Source organism: Oncorhynchus nerka, linkage group LG10 (assembly GCF_034236695.1).
Source record: "Oncorhynchus nerka isolate Pitt River linkage group LG10, Oner_Uvic_2.0, whole genome shotgun sequence".
Taxonomy (NCBI): Eukaryota; Metazoa; Chordata; class Actinopteri; order Salmoniformes; family Salmonidae; genus Oncorhynchus; species Oncorhynchus nerka.
This window is the reverse complement of record NC_088405.1, coordinates 101,081,799-101,109,461: the sequence shown is the minus strand read 5'-3', so window position 1 is coordinate 101,109,461 and position 27,663 is coordinate 101,081,799. Positions and strand designations below refer to the sequence as shown.

General features: G+C 46.1%; 1 protein-coding gene across 1 annotated transcript in view; it reads left to right on the top strand.

The window, feature by feature from the left end:
- Positions 1–520: 520 nt before the first annotated feature.
- LOC115119424 (cell adhesion molecule 2-like) overlaps positions 521–27,663 on the top strand; it is a 157,960-nt gene continuing 130,817 nt past the window's right edge. Inside the window, exon 1 of the mRNA XM_065023439.1 lies at positions 521–666. Within this exon, the coding sequence (XP_064879511.1) occupies positions 579–666 (88 nt within the window). The 5' untranslated portion in view covers positions 521–578. The remainder of the gene's footprint in view (positions 667–27,663) is intronic.

Here is a 27,663-nt window from a genome sequence, read left to right as displayed (position 1 = left end):
TGTTTAACACTTTATTTGGTTACCACATGATTCCATATGTGTTATTTAATAGTTTTGATGTTTTAACTATTATTCTACAATGTAGAAAATAGTCAAACGAAAGAAAAACCCTGGAATGAGTATGGGTGTTCAAACTGTTGACTGCTACTCTATGACCACTCTTACTGTATTTACTAGGACCATTACTTTGCATTGTAAATTGATGTGGAATTGTATGATTTTTTAGAATGGGGAGCATCCATTCTCCATCTTTGAGGGCATGTATTTCCATTGTTAGATCGACTATCTTGTAAATATAGTAAACAATCTTTGCTGTCTGTGAAATGTTGGCTCGTGCAATATCTAATTCAAGACATGCTAAGTTTTGTATTTTCATAACTTTTTTAAATGGTTATTTATTAAAAGATAGAACAAAGCCTTATAACCCCCCCCACCACCCCCACCACCACCCAATCACAGGACAGAATATAGTTGTTTCATTCACTCGTGTCCTCCTCTCCTCTCCTCTCACTCCAGGGTCGTCCGGGCAACACCCCCTGGTCCAGAATCAGACTGTGACAGAAGGCAGGACGGCCATCATGACCTGTAGAGTAGAATACAATGACCAGACGTCCCTCCAGTGGTCCAACCCCACACAGCAGACACTCTTCTTCGGGAACAAGAAAGGTAAGAGTCGCCTGTTATTAAACACACACACACACAGAGAGAGAGACAGAGAGACAGAGACAGAGAGACAGAGACAGAGAGAGAGACAGAGAGAGACACAGAGAGAGACAGAGAGAGAGACAGACAGAGAGAGACAGAGAGAGACAGAGAGAGACAGAGACAGACAGAGAGAGACAGAGACAGACAGAGAGAGACAGAGAGAGAGACAGACAGAGAGAGACAGAGAGAGACAGAGAGAGAGACAGAGAGAGACAGACAGACAGAGAGAGACAGAGAGAGAGACAGAGAGAGACAGAGACAGACAGAGAGAGACAGAGAGAGACAGAGAGAGACAGAGACAGACAGAGAGAGACAGAGAGAGACAGAGAGAGAGACAGACAGAGAGAGACAGAGAGAGACAGAGAGAGACAGAGAGAGACAGAGAGAGACAGAGAGAGACAGAGAGAGAGACAGAGAGAGACAGAGAGAGAGAGAGAGAGACAGAGAGAGACAGAGAGAGACAGACAGAGAGAGACAGAGAGAGACAGAGAGAGACAGAGACAGAGAGAGAGACAGAGAGAGAGACAGAGAGACAGACAGAGAGAGACAGAGAGACAGACAGAGAGAGAGACAGAGAGACAGACAGAGAGAGAGACAGACAGACAGAGAGACAGAGAGACAGAGAGACAGAGAGAGAGACAGAGAGAGAGACAGAGAGACACACTGTTCATGAGATAGGTGAGTCAGAATTACAAACTACATCATCAAAATCAAACGTTTGCACGAAATGGCCCACACTTCATTCATATTACCAGATTTTAGAAATATTTGCACATACACATGCTTTATTACATGCTTTATTATTACATTATTATTTTTTAAATCACCAAACAAGTCAGTGCAACATGTCCACAGCAGATATATTTACATTGGACTGAACAAAAAATATGCTCACAAAAAAACAGTAAAGTGAAAAAGAAAATTGCAGAAAAAAATATATAGAAAAAAAGAGGCAAGAAAAATAATTAGGCAGCATCTTGCCGCACAGTTGGGTCTGGCCACAACGCCTCGTCCACATCACAGGCAATATCTTCCCTTGCCAGACATCGAGGGAAGAAGTGCCTTGAGTGCCATCCCTGAATCTGTTGGGGAATAATCAGAATTAGTTGGTAACATAGGTAAGATGTTTTATATTCATCATATGTTGGTAAGTTACTTCTCATCAGAATGTGTTTGTATAATACTGTGGCGGGGTTGCAGTTATCTGTTCTATGTCAAGACTAAGTTGTTTGGGCCAGAGAGAGGTCAAGGTTTCATCATGTGTAAACATATCTTTTGCTCCACTGTGTCTGTGTGCCAGTCACTCCCTACTTTTCCCATCGGGGAGAGGAGGATGGCAGTGTCTGGAATCATTCTATGCTCCCTCTTTTGTTGCTCCTATCTTAACCTATAGCAGTCACTCTCCTCTCCGTGAGTTTGTCCTCTGATTGGTTGTATTTAGAATTGGTTCTATCTAAATGACAATTTGATATATATCATAGGGTGGGGGTAATGTCTTGGTACCATTTTGTACCAAGGACGAAATAAGAGCTTTGTTCAGGAGACCAAACTGAACGATAATTTATAGCCAACTCTGTCTGGCTAGGGGATATTCCTCTCTGAAGTAAAGTATTTTCTTTGTGTAAGTTCCTAAGACCTGTGGTTTGTCATGTCGTCTAGGAGGAGGTGGATCTTTGTTATAAAGGATCCCATTTGCCATTATGTTGGGACCCTCAACTTTTCATTAGAGATACTGAACTGTTGAAAGTCAAAATGCTATTGCAAAAGCTTAGTTATTATTTAAGGTGAAGATTAAGCATAATTCTGACTGGTGTGTGGTTTGCTCCCATGATTTGGTAAATAGAGGAAATTTCCACGACAAATCGCACCCGCATCAATCTCATCACATGCCTCTTCCATAGCCTGCACAAGAGGCCTGCGCACTAAGGGCTGCCGGTCGTATACCTTCCACCGCCGTGCCGAAAATAACTCTTCTATGGGGTTCAGAAATGGTGGGTGGTCAGCAAAGCAGTTTTGGACTGGGTTGCCGTGTAATAGTCCTATTGGACGGGACTAGTATTACTAGAGCCCTATTGGGCGGGGCTAGCATTACTAGAGCCCTATTGGACGGGACTAGTATTACTAGAGCCCTATTGGGCGGGGCTAGCATTACTAGAGCCCTATTGGACAGGACTAGTATTACTAGAGCCCTATTGGATGGGACTAGCATTACTAGAGCCCTATTGGACGGGACTAGTATTACTAGAGCCCTATTGGACGGGACTAGTATTACTAGAGCCCTATTGGACGGGACTAGTATTACTAGAGCCCTATTGGACGGGACTAGCACGATGAAAGCTCATGTTGTCCCATATTACAACGTACCGGGTTCTTTGATGGACTGAATCATTCATACGCTCTGGTGGTATGAGAATGTTGTGGAGTCTATCCAGAAATGTGAGAATATGGGCTGTGTTGTATGGCCCAAGGTTGCCATGACGATGGAGGACACCATGCGTATTGGAGATGGCAGCGCACAGTGTGATGTTCCCACCACGTTGGCCAGGAACATCTATAATGAGATGGAGGACACCATGCGTATTGGAGATGGCAGCGCACAGTGTGATGTTCCCACCACGTTGGCCAGGAACATCTATAATGAGATGGAGGACACCATGCGTATTGGAGATGGCAGCGCACATTGTGATGTTCCCACCACGTTGGCCAGGAACATCTATAATGGCTCTGTGGCCAATGACGTTTCTCCCCCTTCTTCTGGTCTTTGCTAGGTTGAACCCAGCCTCATCTATAAAGATGAACTCGTGTGGGATTGCATCCATTTCCCTGAAAACAAAAAACAAAAGCAGTCAATATGGTGTTATCCAGTACACTGGGAAACAATGTTGTGTGTAGGTTACTGCAGTCAATATTGTACTTACATCCACCTCTTTGTTTCTTTGAGAGTTTCTCTCAAACGGCACCTTTTATAAAGTTGTTTCATTCTGATTTGGTTTCGCGTGAGAATGTGGACAGACTCGTCGAATATGGTCTTGGATGATGTGGCTTTGAATTTCTCGTCATCATTATTTTCCAAAACCAAGTTTACAATGTTAGCTTCCTGTACCCCGGTGAACATTTGGCCCCTTCCTCCACCATGGTTGCGTCTCTCAGTCCTTTAGAAAAACAGAAAAACAAAAATATAGGGCTTGGACAATGCAGCCAAAAAGATATTTTCCCCACAGTAGAGTAAATTCTACAGGAAATGTCTGCAGTTAGTGTATGACATCAGCCGTTCATGAAGTAAACAGGTGTCACCCAACTGATACACTATGACATGGGGTGTACTACATAGTGTGAAAGAAATGTTGGTTACATACCTGTACTCCAGTCTAAATGTCCGGAGGACACAGGCGACAGTGAAACGGCTCACGTTGGGCTGCGCTCTCTGTCCAGCCTCTCACATTGTCAGCCACATGGTTGATGACATGATCAACTAAGGTTGCTCTGATTTCACTCTCTGTCCAGCCTCTCACATTGTCAGCCACATGGTTGATGACATGATCAACTAAGGTTGCTCTGATTTCACTCTCTGTCCAGCCTCTCACATTGTCAGCCCATGGTTAATGACATGATCAACTAAGGTTGCTCTGATTTCACTCTCTGTCCAGCCTCTCACATTGTCAGCCCGTGGTTGATGACATGATCAACTAAGGTTGCTCTGATTTCACTCTCTGTCCAGCCTCTCACATTGTCAGCCCCTCTGATTTCACTCTCTGTCCAGCCTCTCACATTGATCAACTAAGGTTGCTCTGATTTCACTCTCTGTCCAGCCTCTCACATTGTCAGCCCATGATTTCACTGACATGTCCAGCCTCTCAATTGTCAGCCCCTCTGATTTCACTCTCTGTCCAGCCTCTCACATTGTCAGCCCGTGATTTCATGACATGATCAAGCCTAATTGTTGCTCTGATTTCACTCTCTGTCCAGCCTCTCACATTGTCAGCCCCTCTGATTTCACTCTCTGTCCAGCCTCTCACATTGTCAGCCCCTCTGATTTCACATGATCAACTAAGGTTGCTCTGATTTCACTCTCTGTCCAGCCTCTCACATTGTCAGCCCCTGATGGTTGATGAGATAATCAACTAAGGTTGCTCTGATTTCACTCTCTGTCCAGCCTCTCACATTGTCAGCCCCATGGTTGATGACATGATCAACTAAGGTTGCTCTGATTTCACTCTCTGTCCAGCCTCTCACATTGTCAGCCCCATGGTTGATGACATGATCAACTAAGGTTGCTCTGATTTCACTCTCTGTCCAGCCTCTCACATTGTCAGCCCCATGGTTAATGACATGATCAACTAAGGTTGCTCTGATTTCACTCTCTGTCCAGCCTCTCACATTGTCAGCCCCATGGTTCAACTATGAGCACATGATCAGCCTCTCACATTGTCAGCCCCTCTGATTTCACTCTCTGTCCAGCCTCTCACATTGTCAGCCCCATGGTTAATGACATGATCAACTAAGGTTGCTCTGATTTCACTCTCTGTCCAGCCTCTCACATTGTCAGCCCCATGGTTGATGACATGATCAACTAAGGTTGCTCTGATTTCACTCTCTGTCCAGCCTCTCACATTGTCAGCCCATCTGATGACATGATCAACTCTCAATTGTTGCTCTGATTTCACTCTCTGTCCAGCCTCTCACATTGTCAGCCCCATGGTTGATGACATGATCAACTAAGGTTGCTCTGATTTCACTCTCTGTCCAGCCTCTCACATTGTCAGCCCATGGTTGATGACATGATCAACTCTAAGGTTGCTCTGATTTCACTCTCTGTCCAGCCTCTCACATTGTCAGCCCCATGGTTGATGACATGATCAACTAAGGTTGCTCTGATTTCACTCTCTGTCCAGCCTCTCACATTGTCAGCCCCATGGTTAATGACATGATCAACTAAGGTTGCTCTGATTTCACTCTCTGTCCAGCCTCTCACATTGTCAGCCCCATGGTTGATGACATGATCAACTAAGGTTGCTCTGATTTCACTCTCTGTCCAGCCTCTCACATTGTCAGCCCCATGGTTAATGACATGATCAACTAAGGTTGCTCTGATTTCACTCTCTGTCCAGCCTCTCACATTGTCAGCCACATGGTTAATGACATGATCAACTAAGGTTGCTCTGATTTCACTCTCTGTCCAGCCTCTCACATTGTCAGCCCCATGGTTAATGACATGATCAACTAAGGTTGCTCTGATTTCACTCTCTGTCCAGCCTCTCACATTGTCAGCCCATGGTTAATGACATGATCAACTAAGGTTGCTCTGATTTCACTCTCTGTCCAGCCTCTCACATTGTCAGCCCCATGGTTAATGACATGATCAACTAAGGTTGCTCTGATTTCACTCTCTGTCCAGCCTCTCACATTGTCAGCCCCTCTGATTTCACTCTCTGTCCAGCCTCTCACATTGTCAGCCCCTCTGATTTCACTCTCTGTCCAGCCTCTCACATTGTCAGCCCCTCTGATTTCACTCTCTGTCCAGCCTCTCACATTGTCAGCCCCATGGTTAATGACATGATCAACTAAGGTTGCTCTGATTTCACTCTCTGTCCAGCCTCTCACATTGTCAGCCCCTCTGATTTCACTCTCTGTCCAGCCTCTCACATTGTCAGCCCCTCTGATTTCACTCTCTGTCCAGCCTCTCACATTGTCAGCCCCTCTGATTTCACTCTCTGTCCAGCCTCTCACATTGTCAGCCCCATGGTTAATGACATGATCAACTAAGGTTGCTCTGATTTCACTCTCTGTCCAGCCTCTCACATTGTCAGCCCCATGGTTAATGACATGATCAACTAAGGTTGCTCTGATTTCACTCTCTGTCCAGCCTCTCACATTGTCAGCCCCATGGTTAATGACATGATCAACTAAGGTTGCTCTGATTTCAGCTCTCTGTCCAGCCTCTCACATTGTCAGCCCCATGGTTAATGACATGATCAACTAAGGTTGCTCTGATTTCACTCTCTGTCCAGCCTCTCACATTGTCAGCCCCATGGTTAATGACATGATCAACTAATTGTCAGCCCTCTGATTTCACTCTCTGTCCAGCCTCTCACATTGTCAGCCCCATGGTTAATGACATGATCAACTAAGGTTGCTCTGATTTCACTCTCTGTCCAGCCTCTCACATTGTCAGCCCATGGTTAATGACATGATCAACTAAGGTTGCTCTGATTTCACTCTCTGTCCAGCCTCTCACATTGTCAGCCCCATGGTTAATGACATGATCAACTAAGGTTGCTCTGATTTCACTCTCTGTCCAGCCTCTCACATTGTCAGCCCCTCTGATTTCACTCTCTGTCCAGCCTCTCACATTGTCAGCCCCTCTGATTTCACTCTCTGTCCAGCCCCTCACATTGTCAGCCCATGGTTAATGACATGATCCAGCCTCTAATTGTCAGCCCCTCTGATTTCACTCTCTGTCCAGCCTCTCACATTGTCAGCCCCATGATTTCACTTCTGTCCAGCCTCACATTGTCAGATCAACTAAGGTTGCTCTGATTTCACTCTCTGTCCAGCCTCTCACATTGTCAGCCACATGGTTAATGACATGATCAACAGCCCTCTGATTTCACTCCCTCTGTCCAGCCTCTCACATTGTCAGCCCCATGGTTAATGACATGATCAACTAAGGTTGCTCTGATTTCACTCTCTGTCCAGCCTCTCACATTGTCAGCCCCTCTGATTTCACTCTCTGTCCAGCCTCTCACATTGTCAGCCCATGGTTAATGACATGATCAACTAAGGTTGCTCTGATTTCACTCTCTGTCCAGCCTCTCACATTGTCAGCCCCTCTGATTTCACTCTCTGTCCAGCCTCTCACATTGTCAGCCCCTCTGATTTCACTCTCTGTCCAGCCTCTCATTGTCAGCCCCTCTGATTTCACTCTCTGTCCAGCCTCTCACATTGTCAGCCCCTCTGATTTCACTCTCTGTCCAGCCTCTCACATTGTCAGCCCCTCTGATTTCACTCTCTGTCCAGCCTCTCACATTGTCAGCCCCTCTGATTTCACTCTCTGTCCAGCCTCTCACATTGTCAGCCTCTCACATTGTCAGCCCCTCTGATTTCACTCTCTGTCCAGCCTCTCACATTGTCAGCCCCTCTGATTTCACTCTCTGTCCAGCCTCTCACATTGTCAGCCCCATGGTTGATTTCACATGATCAACTAAGGTTGCTCTGATTTCACTCTCTGTCCAGCCTCTCACATTGTCAGCCCCATGGTTTGACATGATCAGCCTAATTGTTGCTCTGATTTCACTCTCTGTCCAGCCTCTCACATTGTCAGCCCCATGGTTGATGACATGATCAACTAAGGTTGCTCTGATTTCACTCTCTGTCCAGCCTCTCACATTGTCAGCCCCATGGTTGATGACATGATCAACTAAGGTTGCTCTGATTTCACTCTCTGTCCAGCCTCTCACATTGTCAGCCCCATGGTTGATGACATGATCAACTAAGGTTGCTCTGATTTCACTCTCTGTCCAGCCTCTCACATTGTCAGCCCCATGGTTAATGACATGATCAACTAAGGTTGCTCTGATTTCACTCTCTGTCCAGCCTCTCACATTGTCAGCCCCATGGTTGATGACATGATCAACTAAGGTTGCTCTGATTTCACTCTCTGTCCAGCCTCTCACATTGTCAGCCCCATGGTTAATGACATGATCAACTAAGGTTGCTCTGATTTCACTCTCTGTCCAGCCTCTCACATTGTCAGCCCCATGGTTAATGACATGATCAACTAAGGTTGCTCTGATTTCACTCTCTGTCCAGCCTCTCACATTGTCAGCCCCATGGTTAATGACATGATCAACTAAGGTTGCTCTGATTTCACTCTCTGTCCAGCCTCTCACATTGTCAGCCCCATGGTTGATGACATGATCAACTAAGGTTGCTCTGATTTCACTCTCTGTCCAGCCTCTCACATTGTCAGCCCCATGGTTGATGACATGATCAACTAAGGTTGCTCTGATTTCACTCTCTGTCCAGCCTCTCACATTGTCAGCCCCATGGTTGATGACATGATCAACTAAGGTTGCTCTGATTTCACTCTCTGTCCAGCCTCTCACATTGTCAGCCCCATGGTTGATGACATTGATCAACTAAGGTTGCTCTGATTTCACTCTCTGTCCAGCCTCTCACATTGTCAGCCCCATGGTTGATGACATGATCAACTAAGGTTGCTCTGATTTCACTCTCTGTCCAGCCTCTCACATTGTCAGCCCCTGGATTTCACTCTCTGTCAGCCTCACTGTCAGCCCTCTGATTTCACTCTCTGTCCAGCCTCTCACATTGTCAGCCCCATCTGATTTCAACTAAGGTTGCTCTGATTTCAGCCTCCAGCCTCTCACATTGTCAGCCCCATGGTTAATGACATGATCAACTAAGGTTGCTCTGATTTCACTCTCTGTCCAGCCTCTCACATTGTCAGCCCCATGTCAGCCCCAAGGTTGCTCTGATTTCACTCTCTGTCCAGCCTCTCACATTGTCAGCCCCTCTGATTTCACTCTCTGTCCAGCCTCTCACATTGTCAGCCCCATGGTTGATGACATGATCAACTAAGGTTGCTCTGATTTCACTCTCTGTCCAGCCTCTCACATTGTCAGCCCCATGGTTAATGACATGATCAACTAAGGTTGCTCTGATTTCACTCTCTGTCCAGCCTCTCACATTGTCAGCCCCATGGTTGATGACATGATCAACTAAGGTTGCTCTGATTTCACTCTCTGTCCAGCCTCTCACATTGTCAGCCCCATGGTTAATGACATGATCAACTAAGGTTGCTCTGATTTCACTCTCTGTCCAGCCTCTCACATTGTCAGCCCCATGGTTAATGACATGATCAACTAAGGTTGCTCTGATTTCACTCTCTGTCCAGCCTCTCACATTGTCAGCCCCATCTGATTTTGCTCTGATTTCACTCTCTGTCCAGCCTCTCACATTGTCAGCCCCATGGTTAATGACATGATCAACTAAGGTTGCTCTGATTTCACTCTCTGTCCAGCCTCTCACATTGTCAGCCCCATGGTTAATGACATGATCAACTAAGGTTGCTCTGATTTCACTCTCTGTCCAGCCTCTCACATTGTCAGCCCCATGGTTAATGACATGATCAACTAAGGTTGCTCTGATTTCACTCTCTGTCCAGCCTCTCACATTGTCAGCCCCATGGTTAATGACATGATCAACTAAGGTTGCTCTGATTTCACTCTCTGTCCAGCCTCTCACATTGTCAGCCCCATGGTTAATGACATGATCAACTAAGGTTGCTCTGATTTCACTCTCTGTCCAGCCTCTCACATTGTCAGCCCCTCTGATTTCACTCTCTGTCCAGCCTCTCACATTGTCAGCCCCATCTGATTTCACTCTCTGTCCAGCCTCTCACATTGTCAGCCCCTCTGATTTCACTCTCTGTCCAGCCTCTCACATTGTCAGCCCCTCTGATTTCACTCTCTGTCCAGCCTCTCACATTGTCAGCCCCTCTGATTTCACTCTCTGTCCAGCCTCTCACATTGTCAGCCCCTCTGATTTCACTCTCTGTCCAGCCTCTCACATTGTCAGCCCCTCTGATTTCACTCTCTGTCCAGCCTCTCACATTGTCAGCCCCTCTGATTTCACTCTCTGTCCAGCCTCTCACATTGTCAGCCCCATGGTTGATGACATGATCAACTAAGGTTGCTCTGATTTCACTCTCTGTCCAGCCTCTCACATTGTCAGCCCCATGGTTGATGACAGCAACCTCTGATTTCACTCTCTGTCCAGCCTCTCACATTGTCAGCCCCATGGTTGATGACATGATCAACTAAGGTTGCTCTGATTTCACTCTCTGTCCAGCCTCTCACATTGTCAGCCCCATGGTTGATGACATGATCAACTAAGGTTGCTCTGATTTCACTCTCTGTCCAGCCCTCACATTGTCAGCCCATGGTTGATGACATGATCAACTAAGGTTGCTCTGATTTCACTCTCTGTCCAGCCTCTCACATTGTCAGCCCCATGGTTGATGACATGATCAACTAAGGTTGCTCTGATTTCACTCTCTGTCCAGCCTCTCACATTGTCAGCCCCATGGTTAATGACATGATCAACTAAGGTTGCTCTGATTTCACTCTCTGTCCAGCCTCTCACATTGTCAGCCCATGGTTGATGACATGATCAACTAAGGTTGCTCTGATTTCACTCTCTGTCCAGCCTCTCACATTGTCAGCCCCATGGTTAATGACATGATCAACTAAGGTTGCTCTGATTTCACTCTCTGTCCAGCCTCTCACATTGTCAGCCCCATGGTTAATGACATGATCAACTAAGGTTGCTCTGATTTCACTCTCTGTCCAGCCTCACATCAGCCCCATTGTCAGCCTAAGGTTGCTCTGATTTCACTCTCTGTCCAGCCTCTCACATTGTCAGCCCCATGGTTGATGACATGATCAACTAAGGTTGCTCTGATTTCACTCTCTGTCCAGCCTCTCACATTGTCAGCCCCATGGTTGATGACATGATCAACTAAGGTTGCTCTGATTTCACTCTCTGTCCAGCCTCTCACATTGTCAGCCCCATGGTTGATGACATGATCAACTAAGGTTGCTCTGATTTCACTCTCTGTCCAGCCTCTCACATTGTCAGCCCCATGGTTGATGACATGATCAACTAAGGTTGCTCTGATTTCACTCTCTGTCCAGCCTCTCACATTGTCAGCCCCATGGTTGATGACATGATCAACTAAGGTTGCTCTGATTTCACTCTCTGTCCAGCCTCTCACATTGTCAGCCCCATGGTTGATGACATGATCAACTAAGGTTGCTCTGATTTCACTCTCTGTCCAGCCTCTCACATTGTCAGCCCCATGGTTGATGACATGATCAACTAAGGTTGCTCTGATTTCAGCCCTCTGTTTCAGCCTCTCACATTGTCAGCCCCTGGTTTCACTGACTGTCCAGCCTCTCACATTGTCAGCCCTCTGATTTCACTCTCTGTCCAGCCTCTCACATTGTCAGCCCCATCTGATTTTGCTCTGATTTCACTCTCTGTCCAGCCTCTCACATTGTCAGCCCCATGGTTGATCATGATCAACTAAGGTTGCTCTGATTTCACTCTCTGTCCAGCCTCTCACATTGTCAGCCCCATGGTTGATGACATGATCAACTAAGGTTGCTCTGATTTCACTCTCTGTCCAGCCTCTCACATTGTCAGCCCCTCTGATTTCACTCTCTGTCCAGCCTCTCACATTGTCAGCCCCATGGTTGATGACATGATCAACTAAGGTTGCTCTGATTTCACTCTCTGTCCAGCCTCTCACATTGTCAGCCCCATGGTTGATGACATGATCAACTAAGGTTGCTCTGATTTCACTCTCTGTCCAGCCTCTCACATTGTCAGCCCATGGTTGATGACATGATCAACTAAGGTTGCTCTGATTTCACTCTCTGTCCAGCCTCTCACATTGTCAGCCCATGGTTGATGACATGATCAACTAAGGTTGCTCTGATTTCACTCTCTGTCCAGCCTCTCACATTGTCAGCCCATGGTTAATGACATGATCAACTAAGGTTGCTCTGATTTCACTCTCTGTCCAGCCTCTCACATTGTCAGCCCCATGGTTGATGATGACATGATCAACTAAGGTTGCTCTGATTTCACTCTGTCCAGCCTCTCACATTGTCAGCCACATGGTTAATGACATGATCAACTAAGGTTGCTCTGATTTCACTCTCTGTCCAGCCTCTCACATTGTCAGCCCCATGGTTAATGACATGATCAACTAAGGTTGCTCTGATTTCACTCTCTGTCCAGCCTCTCACATTGTCAGCCCCATGGTTAATGACATGATCAACTAAGGTTGCTCTGATTTCACTCTCTGTCCAGCCTCTCACATTGTCAGCCACATGGTTGATGACATGATCAACTAAGGTTGCTCTGATTTCACTCTCTGTCCAGCCTCTCACATTGTCAGCCCCATGGTTAATGACATGATCAACTAAGGTTGCTCTGATTTCACTCTCTGTCCAGCCTCTCACATTGTCAGCCCCATGGTTAATGACATGATCAACTAAGGTTGCTCTGATTTCACTCTCTGTCCAGCCTCTCACATTGTCAGCCACATGGTTAATGACATGATCAACTAAGGTTGCTCTGATTTCACTCTCCTGTCCAGCCTCTCACATTGTCAGCCCCTCTGATTTCACTCTCTGTCCAGCCTCTCACATTGTCAGCCCCTCTGATTTCACTCTCTGTCCAGCCTCTCACATTGTCAGCCCCATGGTTGATGACATGATCAACTAAGGTTGCTCTGATTTCACTCTCTGTCCAGCCTCTCACATTGTCAGCCCCTCTGATTTCACTCTCTGTCCAGCCTCTCACATTGTCAGCCCCTCTGATTTCACTCTCTGTCCAGCCTCTCACATTGTCAGCCCTCTGATTTCACTCTCTGTCCAGCCTCTCACATTGTCAGCCCCTCTGATTTCACATGAGCCTCTCACATTGTCAGCCCCTCTGATTTCACTCTCTGTCCAGCCTCTCACATTGTCAGCCCTCTGATTTCACTTGTCAGCCTCTCACATTGTCAGCCACATGGTTAATGACATGATCAACTAAGGTTGCTCTGATTTCACTCTCTGTCCAGCCTCTCACATTGTCAGCCCCTCTGATTTCACTCTCTGTCCAGCCTCTCACATTGTCAGCCCCTCTGATTTCACTCTCTGTCCAGCCTCTCACATTGTCAGCCCCTCTGATTTCACTGACTGTCCAGCCTCTCACATTGTCAGCCCCTCTGATTTCACTCTCTGTCCAGCCTCTCACATTGTCAGCCCCTCTGATTTCACTTCTGTCCAGCCTGACATTGTCAGCCCCTCTGATTTCAAGCCTCTCACATTGTCAGCCCCTCTGATTTCACTCTCTGTCCAGCCTCTCACATTGTCAGCCCCTCTGATTTCATGACATGAGCCTCAACTAAGGTCAGCCCCTCTGATTTCACTCTCTGTCCAGCCTCTCACATTGTCAGCCCTCTGTCCATTTCTGATTTCACTCTCTGTCCAGCCTCTCACATTGTCAGCCCCTCTGATTTCACTCTCTGTCCAGCCTCTCACATTGTCAGCCCCTCTGATTTCACTCTCTGTCCAGCCTCTCACATTGTCAGCCCCTCTGATTTCACTCTCTGTCCAGCCTCTCACATTGTCAGCCCCTCTGATTTCACTCTGTCAGCCTCTCACATTGTCAGCCCCTCTGATTTCACTCTCTGTCCAGCCTGCATTGTCAGCCCCTCTGATTTCACTCTCTGTCCAGCCTCTCACATTGTCAGCCCCTCTGATTTCACTCTCAACTGTCCAGCCTCTCTGTCCAGCCTCTCATTGTCAGCCCCTCTGATTTCACTCTCTGTCCAGCCTCTCACATTGTCAGCCCCTCTGATTTCACTCTCTGTCCAGCCTCTCACATTGTCAGCCCCTCTGATTTCACTCTCTGTCCAGCCTCTCACATTGTCAGCCCCTCTGATTTCACTCTCTGTCCAGCCTCTCACATTGTCAGCCCCTCTGATTTCACTCTCTGTCCAGCCTCTCACATTGTCAGCCCCTGATTTCACTCTCTGTCCAGCCTCTCACATTGTCAGCCCCTCTGATTTCACTCTCTGTCCAGCCTCTCACATTGTCAGCCCCTCTGATTTCACTCTCTGTCCAGCCTCTCACATTGTCAGCCCCTCTGATTTCACTCTCTGTCCAGCCTCTCACATTGTCAGCCCCTCTGATTTCACTCTCTGTCCAGCCTCTCACATTGTCAGCCCCTCTGATTTCACTCTCTGTCCAGCCTCTCACATTGTCAGCCCCTCTGATTTCACTCTCTGTCCAGCCTCTCACATTGTCAGCCCCTCTGATTTCACTCTCTGTCCAGCCTCTCACATTGTCAGCCCTCTGATTTCACTCTCTGTCCAGCCTCTCACATTGTCAGCCCCTCTGATTTCACTCTCTGTCCAGCCTCTCACATTGTCAGCCCCTCTGATTTCATGACTGAGCCTCTCACATTGTCAGCCCCTCTGATTTCACTCTCTGTCCAGCCTCTCACATTGTCAGCCCCATGATTTCATCTCTGTCCAGCCTCTCACATTGTCAGCCCCTCTGATTTCACTCTCTGTCCAGCCTCTCACATTGTCAGCCCCTCTGATTTCACTCTCTGTCCAGCCTCTCACATTGTCAGCCCCTCTGATTTCACTCTCTGTCCAGCCTCTCACATTGTCAGCCCCATGGTTGATGACATGATCAACTCAAAGCTCTGATTTCATTTTGAAAGATGTTGTCTTCTTTGGCCATGAACTCCTCTACCGGCTCTACCCCTACCTCTCACTCTTTCGTCCCCCTCTCATTCTCACCCTCCCTCTTCCTCGTCCTCTCTCTGCAACGGCTTCCATTGTTGTCGTAAAACAAAAGGTGCTCACCTGTGGTCTTTTCATAGTGCTTACTTCCTGATTGAAGTGGTAAGAATTAACCATTGAGGTGTTTGGCCAGGTGGCACATGTATTGGCCAATTAGCTCATGTAGTGTCATTTTGAATGGCAGTGTTTTGAAATGGCAAACATGTGACTTTATGTCAGATTGTTGTGTGTTATGCAGAGAACCGTGTGCAGTGCATTTAAGTGCATTTAAAACGTGCCATTTTGAATTACAAAATGTGTGTAAAGCAGAAAATGTGTTTAGACTTTTGGAGACTTGAGGTTTTGCTCTCTGTGTGTCAGTTTAAATAATTGTCATTTTAGCAATTGGAAAAAAACTGTATTATTATCATTATTATTATTATATTAGAGTAGAAGAGAGATAAAATATACTCCGACTTTGGAATGAAATGTTTCCTATTCAGATATCATATGTTGCCTGACTACAATATTTATCTTGATTTGTAAATAAATACATGCTGTAGAGAGAGAGAAAGAGAGAGAGAGAGAGAGAGAGAGAGAGAGAGAGAGACAGAGAGAGAGAGAGACAGAGAGAGAGAGAGAGAAAGAGAAAGAGAGAGATTTAAATCATCTTTATTGGGTCTGGGAACCCACCACACAATAAATACTCATACGAAACCATAGTTACACATCAATTAAAAACACAACTCCAATTCCTCCTCCACAGTAACTAAACACAACAGCCTCTGAATACCCAATATACTCAAAAACAGATCAATATTGTTGACAAGTTTATAATAGCTGCCAACATTCCCTCCAGCATTCCCATCACATCCACAGACCCCTGTCCCCGAATGCTGTTCTTTCGGGTCTTCCATATCGCTCATTTTGCTGCCCCTAACACAAAATTAAGCAACACAACTACACCCTTTTGACTGAACCTGTACTTTGGCCCAAATATATACAGTTGGGAAGAGAAAACCTCTCCCAACGTTGACAACCAATCAGTGATCAGTTCAATCATCCCGACCAACCTGGGACACAGTAAAAACAGATGTGCCAGAGTTTCAGACTCAGCACAGAATGGACACCCCTCCCCAATAGGAGGGTCCAGGTGTAGGAAATGCAGAATGGACACCCCTCCCCAACAGTAGGATCCTGGTGTACCAGATGCAGAATGGACACCCCTCCCCAACAGGAGGATCCAGGTGTATCAGATGCATAATGGTGTCTATGGCTCCATGTATTATTCTCCATTGGTGGTCATCTGTCCTCTTATCAATAGACAGTTTGTATAATGATCGCCAACAGCCTTTTGGGGAGGCACCTGGACCAAACACACCCGCCCACCTCGTCGATTTTACCCCTTCCAGGGAAGAAGCGTGGGGCACCATTACACATATTTTGCACATGGCCTTCTTTTCCACCTCCTTGAACTCCCCCAGCTCCTTGAACTCCCCCAGCTCTGGGGTTTCGAAGGAATGCAGCAACCCCACATCCTCCTCTAATGCCCCCATCACAGCACTAACAATCATTGCAGGGAACACATAATCCAGACCCTCCTTCCACCTATCAGATTTGGAAGTATCAGTCACATACTGCAGATGAAGTACTGGCAAGGAGTCACAGACCTCAGCGACAACCTTCCTCAGTAGGCGAGAAGATCGGTTCCCTGCTCTTTCTCCCAGCTCCTCCAACGATCTGCTCCTGCTCCGCATCAGATGACCCAGCTTGGTACACCCCACGCCTAACAGTCATGAACGTAGGCTGGCTGAACCCAGAACACGGGACTGGATGGCAGTGTTGTGAAAAAGAGGCTCTTTCAAAAAGCCACATCCCTGGTGGTGTGCCAACCTTACGGGACTTGACAAGGACTCTCCAAGCCTGCATAACAGACTCATAAAATGGAGTCAGGCCAGGCAACTCACCCCCCTCCAGCTTTAAGAGGAAGAGGTGCTTGTCTAAGCCCACACAGCCCTCTCTCCTCATCAGTGTGTGTCGACCCAGCTAGAACCGCCACAGTACAGTCTCTGGGCTGCTTAAAGCCGAAAAGCCATGATCCTAGAGGAAATGTCCACCAGGCCTTGCCCACCCTCGTGCAGTGTCAGGTACAGGGCTGCAGCTTTAATCCAATGTTGTCCAGACCAGAAGAAATTGACAAGCATCCTCTGAAACTCTTGTGTCAGACCCTTTGGTGGCTGCAAAATCATTAGTCTGTGCCACAGGGTAGAGGCAGCAAGAGTATTAGCTACCAGGACCCTTCCCCCATAAGAGAGCTGGGGCAGCACCCATGTCCATCTTGACAGTCTGGCACACACTTTCTCCAATACACCCTCCCAGTTATTTTTCTGAAAGACATCGGAGCCTAGAAAAACCTAGAAAGTCCTCATCCCATCTCTGCCCCACTGAAGCCCCCCCTGGTAACCATGGAACGGACCCCGTCTTAAGCCCCCCTGGTAACCGTGGAGTGGTCCCCATCTGAAGCCCCCCTGGTAACCGTGGAGTGGTCCCCATCTGAAGCCCCCCTGGTAACCGTGGAACGGACCCCGTCTGAAGCCCCCTGGTAACCGTGGAGTGGTCCCCTTCTGAAGCCCCCCTGGTAACCGTGGAGGGGTCCCCTTCTGAAGCCCCCTGGTAACCGTGGAGCGGACCCCTTCTGAAGCCCCCTGGTAACCGTGGAGCGGACCCCGTCTGAAGCCCCCTGGTAACCGTGGAGCGGACCCCGTCTGAAGCCCCCTGGTAACCGTGGAGGGGTCCCCTTCTGAAGCCCCCTGGTAACCGTGGAGCGGACCCCGTCTGAAGCCCCCTGGTAACCGTGGAGCGGACCCCGTCTGAACCCCCTGGTAACCGTGGCACGGACCCCATCTGAAGCCCCCTGGTAACCGTGGAGAGGACCCCTTCTGAAGCCCCCTGGTAACCGTGGAGCGGACCCCGTCTGAAGCCCCCCTGGTAACCGTGGAGGGGTCCCCTTCTGAAGCCCCCCTGGTAACCGTGGAGCGGACCCCGTCTGAAGCCCCCCTGGTAACCGTGGAGCGGACCCCGTCTGACCTGCCCACAGCGCTTCACTCTTTCCCCAATTGACTCTAGCTGAGGAGGCCCCCTCATACACCTTTAAAGCATTTGAGAGAACCTTACTGGTTTCTCTGTGCCAGGTGTAATGAAGGGTCCCACGATAGCACTGTCTGCGTATGCAGATGACGTGATAGTTTTTATTACAGTGGGTGAGGATGTTAAGCTTCGCTCTTAAAAAACAAAGCATTGGTTCAATCGCCAGACTATATAACTGCCCTGAAATTGGGCATCCCTGCCTGATGCCCCTTTGGACAGGGATGGTGCAGCACAAACCACACCCCACCTTCATCATACATGAGGCCCCAGCATACAGTAAATTTATTCAAGACAAAAAAACATCCCAAACCCAAAGGCTTTCATTGTTTTAAACAAGTACTGGTGGTCCACACGATCAAAAGCCTAACCCTAACCCTAACCCTAACCCTTCTCCTGATCCAAAGAAAGTAAACCCACATTTACATCAGACAGTTTACAAATGTCTTATCATAAACAAGTTGTCAACAATAGAGCGATCAGGTACACAGTAGGACTGGTCCTTGTGGATCAACAATCCCAGATACTCTTTCAACATGTTTGAGAGACACTTAGAAACATCTCCTATAGAGCGATCAGGTACACAGTAGGACTGGTCCTTGTGGATCAACAATCCCAGATACTCTTTCAACCTGTTTGAGAGACACTTAGAAACATCTCCTATAGAGCGATCAGGTACACAGTAGGACTGGTCCTTGTGGACCAACAATCTCAGATACTCTTTCAACCTGTTTGAGAGACATTTAGAAACAATTGTGTATTCTGCGCACAGCAAAGCAACAGGTCTCCAATTTTTTATGAGAGCCAAATCCCACTTTTTTGGCAACAGTGAAAGCACCGCACGTTGACAGGATACAGGAAGAGAACCCCCATGAAAAGATTCACACACCACTTCAAAAAAATCCTACCCAATAGACCCCCAAAAGTGCTTATGGTAAACAGATGGTAAACCATCAAGGCCAGCATTACACAGCTCTTGCAGTGTAATGTCAGAGTCCAATGCGACTCTCTGCTCAGGTCCCAATTGAGGGAGAACGTGTAACAACTGTTCAGTACACAGAGAGTCACAATCCTCCGCCTTATAGAGGGCCGAGTAGAAATCCAAATTCACTGTCATCCGTGGTCACCTTCCCATCAGGGAGACGAAGGCAGACCATCTGTTTACGTTGCAATGTCAACTGTCCTAGTTTTTTTTTAAACGCTAGGAGCATCCACATCCTTGTGGGAAGTGAAACGAGACCTAATCAAGGCACCCTTCACTCTTTCATGCAGAAACGACCTCAGTTCATGTCTCTTGTCCTGTAAGTTCATGACTAGTCCAGGGTCATTCTGAGTGAGCAACTTCAATTCAATAGACTTGATGTCCTGTTCAAGGGCCCTGACAGTCTCTTTAACTTCAATACGAGACAGAGCAGTATACTGTTGACAAAACAATCGTATTTGGGCCTTCCCAACCTCCCACCATCTCAAGGACTCAAAATTCCCTTTTGTAACCCTCCATTTTTCCCAAAACAACAAAAACCTGTCACAAAACATGACATCATGTAACAATTTAACATTAAAATGCCAGTAAGGTGGACAGGACAAGTTAACCTCTAGCGTCGAGCAATCCCGTATCCGGGAGCGTAATCATAGCCTCAAGCTCATTACCATAACGCAACATTTCATATTCATGAAAATCGCAAATGAAATTAAATAAATATAGTCAAACACAAGCTTACCCTTTTGTTAACAACACTGTCATCTCAGATTTTCAAAATATGCTTTTCAACCAAAGCTACACAAGCATTTGTGTAAGAGTATTGATAGCCTAGCATAGCATTAAGCCTAGCATTCATCAGGCAACATTTTCACAAAAACAAGAAAAGCATTCAAAGAAAATCATTTACCTTTGAAGAACTTTGGATGTTTTCAATGACGAGACTCTTAGTTAGATAGCAAATGTTCATTTTTTCCCAAAATATTATTTGTGTAGACGAAATAGCTCCGTTTTGTTCATCACGTTTGGCTAAGAAAAAGACCGGAAAATGCAGTCACTTACAACGCCAAACTTTTTTCCAAATTAGCTCCATAATATCGACAGAAACATGGCAAACGTTGTTTAGAATCAATCCTCAAGGTGTTTTTCCACCTCTCCCTACATCAGTGGGCCCAGGTGTCACTTCCTCTCTCTCTACCCCTTCACTTCCTCTCTCTCTACCCCTTCACTTCCTCTCTCTCTACCCCTTCACTTCCTCTCTCTCTACCCCTTCACTTCCTCTCTCTGCCCCTTCACTTCCTCTCTCTCTACCCATTCACTTCCTCTCTCTCTACCCCTCTCTACTCCTTCCTCTCTACCCCTTCACTTCCTCTCTCTACCCCTTCACTTCCTCTCTCTCTACCCCTTCACTTCCTCTCTATACCCCTTCACTTCATCTCTATACCCCTTCACTTCCTCTCTATACCCCTTCACTTCCTCTCTCTATACCCCTTCACTTCCTCTCTCTATACCCCTTCACTTCCTCTCTCTCTACCCCTTCACTTCCACTCTCTACCCCTTCACTTCCTTTCTCTACCCCTTCACTTCCTATCTCTCTACCCCTTCACTTCCTCTCTCTCTACCCCTCTCTACTCCTTCCTCTCTCTAACACTTCACTTCCTCTCTCTCTACCCCTTCACTTCCTCTCTCTCTACCCCTCTCTACTCCTTCCTCTCTCTACCCCTTCACTTCCTCTCTCTACCCCTTCACTTCCTCTCTCTACCCCTTCACTTCCTCTCTCTACCCCTTCACTTCTCCTTCCTCTCTCTACCCCTCTCTACTCCTTCCTCTCCTTACCCCTCCCTCTCTCTCTATCCCTCTCTACTCATTCCTCTCTCTACCCCTCTCTACTCCTTCCTCTCCTTACCCCTTCCTCTCTCTACCCCTCAGTAATAAGAGGCCTGGGACACTTCCTCATCTCCTGTCTCTAAACAATATTAGTTACGGCGTGAAACACTGTCCTCTACAGTTTCTGAGAGAAAGAAAATAAGAGGTTGGGAAGAGAGTGTGTATAAGAATGAAAGACAATGATTTATTTAACCAAGTAAACGATATATGAAAAGAGGTGGAGGGAAGAGAGAGAGAGAAAGACAGAGGGAGAGAGAGAGAGAGAGAGAGAGAGAGAGAGAGAGACACAGAGAGAGAGAGAGACAGAGAGAGAGAGAGACAGAGAGAGAGAGAGAGAGATAGAGAGAGAGAGAGAGAAACCCAGCATACGACCTCTGTGTTCTGAATACCTTCTCCCTACCCAGCTCCTGTCCACTCCTCTCCCACAGGCCATTGGTCTCATGGTCTCATTACTGAACCTGCCCTTGTACACCCTTCTCACCCTGATCCCAGCATGGAGAGCCTTTCTGGGGAAGGTAGGCTACTCCCAACCCCTGTTCCCTGGGCCTAATATGGAGGATGATGGATGGTAGACGGAGGCTGAATATTCCTGGTTTTACATCTGAGTAACATAGAGGATGGGAAGATTAATGAACCTTTTCCACGTCTTAATAATGAAGGTATTTTTTTTGCTCTTCCAAAATGTGACAGTTGGCTCCTCAAACCTGCTACATCCCTCTACATCCCACTACATCCATCTACATCCCTCTACATCCCACTACATCCATCTACATCCCTCTACATCCCACTACATCCATCTACATCCCTCTACATCCCACTACATCCCACTACATCCATCTACATCCCTCTACATCCCACTACATCCATCTACATCCCACTACATCCCACTACATCCCACTACATCCATCTACATCCCTCTACATCCCACTACATCCCACTACATCCATCTACATCCCACTACATCCCACTACATCCATCTACATCCCTCTACATCCCACTACATCCATCTACATCCCTCTACATCCCACTACATCCATCTACATCCCTCTACATCCCACTACATCCATCAACATCCCTCTACATCCCACTACATCCATCTACATCCCTCTACATCCCACTACATCCATCTACATCCCTCTACATCCCACTACATCCATCTACATCCCTCTACATCCCACTACACCTTTTTTGCTCTTCTAAAATGTGACAGTTGGCTCCTCAAACCAAGGCTGCTTCTATTTTTAATAATTACCTTTTTCAAAATGATTCTCCCTCACAAGTTTTTGTTTTCTAACAACAAGTTTGAATTGAGATGTGCCTCATAATTAATTCACATAATAGTCGCTCATTCCAGTGTGGCGAACAATTTATGTTTGAGGCTTTACTGAGCCTGACAAACGTCTCTCTTTAATGAGAGCACTTCCCCAGTGTTTACCTAAATCAAGTATGCAGACATTTTTTCCCCCACATTTTCTGGAACTCGCATTGCCTTCATTGTTGTTTTCCTCACAAATAATAACTGTAAAAGTCAGTGCCTTATTTTCTGTATTTTGTGTCATTTCTACGTATGTATATATATATTTATATACAGTTGAAGTCAGAAGTTTACATAAACTTATGTTGGAGTCATTCAAACTTGTTTTTCAACCACAAACTATAGTTTTGGAAAGTCGGTTAGGACATCTACTTTGTGCATGACACAAGTCATTTTTCCAACAATTGTTTAAAGACAGATTATTTCACTTATAATTCACTGTATCACAATTCCAGTGGGTCAGAAGTTTACATACACTAAGTTGACTGTGCCTTTAACCTGTTGCTTCTACTCGGGACGCTTGCGTCCCAACTAGAGCTCTGGAAATGCAAATGCGCTACGCTAAATGCTAATAGTATTAGTTAAAACTCAAAAGTTCATTAAAATACACAGGGTATCGAATTAAAAGCTACACTCGAATCCAGGCAACAAGTCAGATTTTTAAAATGCTTTTCAGAAAGCATGAGAAGCTATTATCTGATAGCATGTAACACCCAAAAGACCCACAGGGACGTAAACAAAATAATTAGCATTTCGACACTAACCGCTAAAATAGAAAACATTCATTACCTTTCACCATCTTCTTTGTTGGCACTTAGATGTCCCATAAACACTATTTGTCTTTATTTCGATTAAATCGGTCCATATAAAGCCTAGATATCGTTATATGTAGACTGTGTGATAAACGTAGTTTCAAAACGTAACGTAATTTTTTTAAATTCAAAAAGTCTTTGTTAAACTTTCACAAAACACTTCAAATACGTTTGTAATGCAACTTTAGGTATTAGTAAACGTCAATAAGCGATAAAATTCATCAGGAGGCGATGTAAAGATCATTAGCTGTCCGTCTGGAAAAATGTCCGGCTAGAAACTCAAGAAAATATCCGGTCCTAGACCTAAGGAGATACGGTGCCCTGCATGTGTTTGACCAAGAAAAACTCGAAGGGAAATGACAAGACTCTAGACACCGTGAAGGTAGGTACTGCAACCTCAGTCAATTAATTGTGGTTCACCTTTATCAATGGGTTCAAGTAGCGCATGGATATATTTTCCCATTTTCAGTGATCAGTTTTTCCTGTGCTTTTCGATGTAAATGCCGTTCTGGTAAAGCCACAGCAGTGATTTAACCTGTTTTATAAACGTCTGAGTGTTTTCTATCCACACAGACTAAGCAAATGCATATACTATATTCCTGGCATGAGTAGCAGGGCGCTGAAATGTTGCGCGATTTTTAACAGAATGTTCAAAAAAAGTAGAGGGTCGACTTAAGAGGTTAAACAGCTTGGAAAATACCAGAAAATTATGTCATGGCTTTAGAAGCTTCTGATAGGTTAATTGACATGTTTGAGTCAATTAGAGATGTACTGTGGATGTATTTCAAGGCCTACCTTCAAATTCAGTGCCTCTTTGTTTGACATCATGGGGAAATCAAACAAAATCAGCCAAAACCAAGTCTGGTACATCCTTGGGAGCAATTTCCAAACGCCTGAAGGTACCACGTTCATCTGTACAAACAATAGTATGCAAGTATAAACACCATGGGACCACAGACATCATACTGCTCAGGAATGAGACGCGTTCTGTCTCCTAGAGAAGAATGTACTTTGGTGAGATAAGTGCAAATCAATCCCAGAACAACAACAAAGGACCTCGTGAAGATGCTGGAGGAAACAGGTACAAAAGTATCTATATCCACAGTAAAACGAGTCCTATATCGAAATAACCTGAAACCGCTCAGCAAGGAAGAAGCCACTGCTCCAAAACCGCCATAAAAAGACTACGGTTTGCAACTGCACATGGGGACAAGATAGTACTTTTTGGAGAAATGTCCTCTGGTCTGATGAAACAAAAATAGAGCTGTTTGGCCCTAATGACCATTGTTATGTTTGGAGGGAAAAGGGGGAGGCTTGCAAGCCGAAGAACACCATCCCAACCGTGAAGCACAGGGGTGGCAGCATCATGTTGTGGGGGTGCTTTGCTGCAGGAGGGACTGGTGAATTTCACAAAATAAATGGCATCATGAGGGAGGAAATTATGTGGATATATTGAAGCAGCATCTCAAGACATCAGTCAGGAAGTTAAAGCTTGGTCGCAAATAGGTCTTCCAAATGCACAATGACCCCAAGCATACTTCCAAAGTTCTGTCAAAATGGCTTAAGGACAACAAAGTCAAGGTATTGGAGTGGCCATCACAAAGCCCTGGCCTCAATCCTATAGAACATTTGTGGGCAGAACTGAAAAAGCATGTGTGAGCAAGGAGACCTACAAACCTGACTCAGTTACACCAGCTCTGTCAGGAGGAATGGGCCAAAATTCACCCTACTTATTGTGGGAAGCTTGTGGAAGGCTACCCAAAACGTTTGACCCCAGTTAAACAATTTAAAGGCAATGCTACCAAATACTAATTGAGTGTATGTAAACTTCTGACCCACTTAGAATGTGATGAAAGAAATAAAAGCTGAAATAAATCCTTCTCTCTACTATTATTCTGACATTTCACATTGTTAAAATAAAGTGGTCATCCTAACTGACCTTATAGACAGGGAATTGTTACTAGGATTAAATGTCAGGAATTGTGAAAAACTGAGTTTAAATGTATTTGGCTAAGGTGTATGTAAACTTCCGACTTCAACTGTATTTACTATTGTCACGACTCCGACCGAAGGACACTCCCCTTCCCGTTCGGGTGGCGCTCGGCGGTCGTCGTCGCCGGCCTACTAGCTGCTACTGATTATTTCCTCCCCCACCTTATGTGTTGATTGAGTGCACCTGTGTTGAGTTAGGTAGTAAGGATTTATTAGTCAGCCGGCCCGCAGAGTTCCTTGTGCGGGATTAATTATTGTGATCGTCTGTTTGGTGTACTTGTGAGCACGTCTATGGGTTTTGTGTTTTGTGTTTTCCCATTTTTGGGGTTTTTCCTGGACAGTTTAAGCCCCCCTGTTTGGGGCATTTGTTTGTTCAGTACGCCCTACAACTATTTTATTCTCGTATTTTCAAGTACTGGTGTCATAAATTGTAATGGACAATTTTGAAGGTTGTACTGATTACGATGAGCTAATGCTAAGCTTTTTTTGCCGGCTATGTGTGGCGCCATGTTTGTTGACATCATCCAATGCATTCTGGGTGTAAACGTCCGTCAGACTAAAGCTGTTATAACAAGATGAGGCGAAGGGATGACTAACTTATCTGTCAAGTAAACTTCCGGAAGTGAATAATGTTAGACCCCCTTCAACAACTGCAAACAAACTCATCTTGTCTCCTCTTCTTATCTTTTCTTCTTATCTTTGGTTGATGCGGGAAATAAAACTATAATAATAATAATAAATAAATAATAATAATAAATAAAACTAACAAAGGCGGCAGGACATAATGTTTGTGGAGAAAAAAAATCAAACAACGTGACTGAACTAAACGCTTCTGACTTCAACTGTATATCTACGTTATAATTGTAATGAACTTGGTAAAAACAGAACAACGTGACTGAACTAAAACGCTATTTTGTCTATCAAAACTGGACGTTCTAAACAAGTGTTCTAATCACACCGGTTTGAGCGTTACGCTGCAGGGACCATGGAGATGATCACAGCCGATGAGGTGAGTGAGCTGTAGTAGGATGTAGAGGGATGTAGAGGGATGTAGAGGGATGTAGAGGGATGTAGATGGATGTAGTGGGATGTAGTGGGATGTAGAGGGATGTAGATGGATGTAGTGGGATGTAGAGGGAGTGATGATGTAGAGGGATGTAGATGGATGTAGTGGGATGTAGAGGAAGGGAGATGTAGATGGATGTAGTGGGATGTAGAGGAAGGGAGATGTAGAGGGATGTAGATGGATGTATGTGGAGGGATGTAGAGGATGTAGTGGGATGTAGATGATGTAGGGGATGTAGAGGGATGTAGAGGGAGATGGATGTAGTGGGGGATGTAGAGGGAGGTGGATGTAGTGGGATGTAGTGGGATGTAGAGGGATGAGATGGATGTAGGGATGTAGAGGGAGGGAGATGGATGTAGTGGGATGTAGAGGGAGGGAGATGGATGTAGTGGGATGTAGTGGGATGTAGAGGGAGGGAGATGGATGTAGTGGGATGTAGAGGAGGGAGATGTAGTGGGATGTAGAGGGATGTAGTGGGATGTAGTGGGATGTAGAGGGAGGGAGATGGATGTAGTGGGATGTAGAGGGATGTAGAGGGAGGGAGATGGATGTAGTGGGATGTAGTGGGATGTAGAGGAGGGAGATGGATGTAGTGGGATGTAGAGGGATGGGAGATGGATGTAGTGGGATGTAGTGGGATGTAGAGGGAGGGAGATGGATGTAGTGGGATGTAGAGGGAGGGAGATGGATGTAGTGGGATGTAGAGGGAGGGAGATGGATGTAGTGGGATGTAGAAGGAGGGAGATGGATGTAGTGGGATGTAGAGGGATGTAGAGGGAGGGAGATGGATGTAGTGGGATGTAGAGGGATGTAGATGGATGTAGTGGGATGTAGAGGGATGTAGATGGATGTAGTGGGATGTAGAGGGATGGAGATGGATGTAGTGGATGTAGAGGGATGGATGTAGAGGGATGTAGAGGGATGTAGTGGGATGTAGTGGGAGGTAGAGGGATGTAGATGGATGTAGTGGGATATAGAGGGATGTAGATGGATGTAGTGGGAGGTGTAGGGGATGTAGAGGGATGTAGATGGATGTAGTGGGATGTAGAGGGATGTAGATGGATGTAGTGGGATGTAGAGGAGGGAGATGTAGAGGGATGTAGAGGGATGTAGTGGGATGTAGTGGGATGTAGTGGGATGTAGATGGATGTAGTGGGATGTAGTGGGAGGTGTAGGGGATGTAGAGGGATGTAGATGGATGTAGTGGGATGTAGAGGGATGTAGTGGGATGTAGAGGGAGGTAGTGGGATGTAGAGGGATGTAGATGGATGTAGTGGGATGTAGGTGTAGATGGATGTAGAGGGATGTAGAGGAGGGAGATGTAGAGGGATGTAGATGGATGTAGTGGGATGTAGAGGGAGGGAGATGGATGAGGGATGTAGAGGAAGGGAG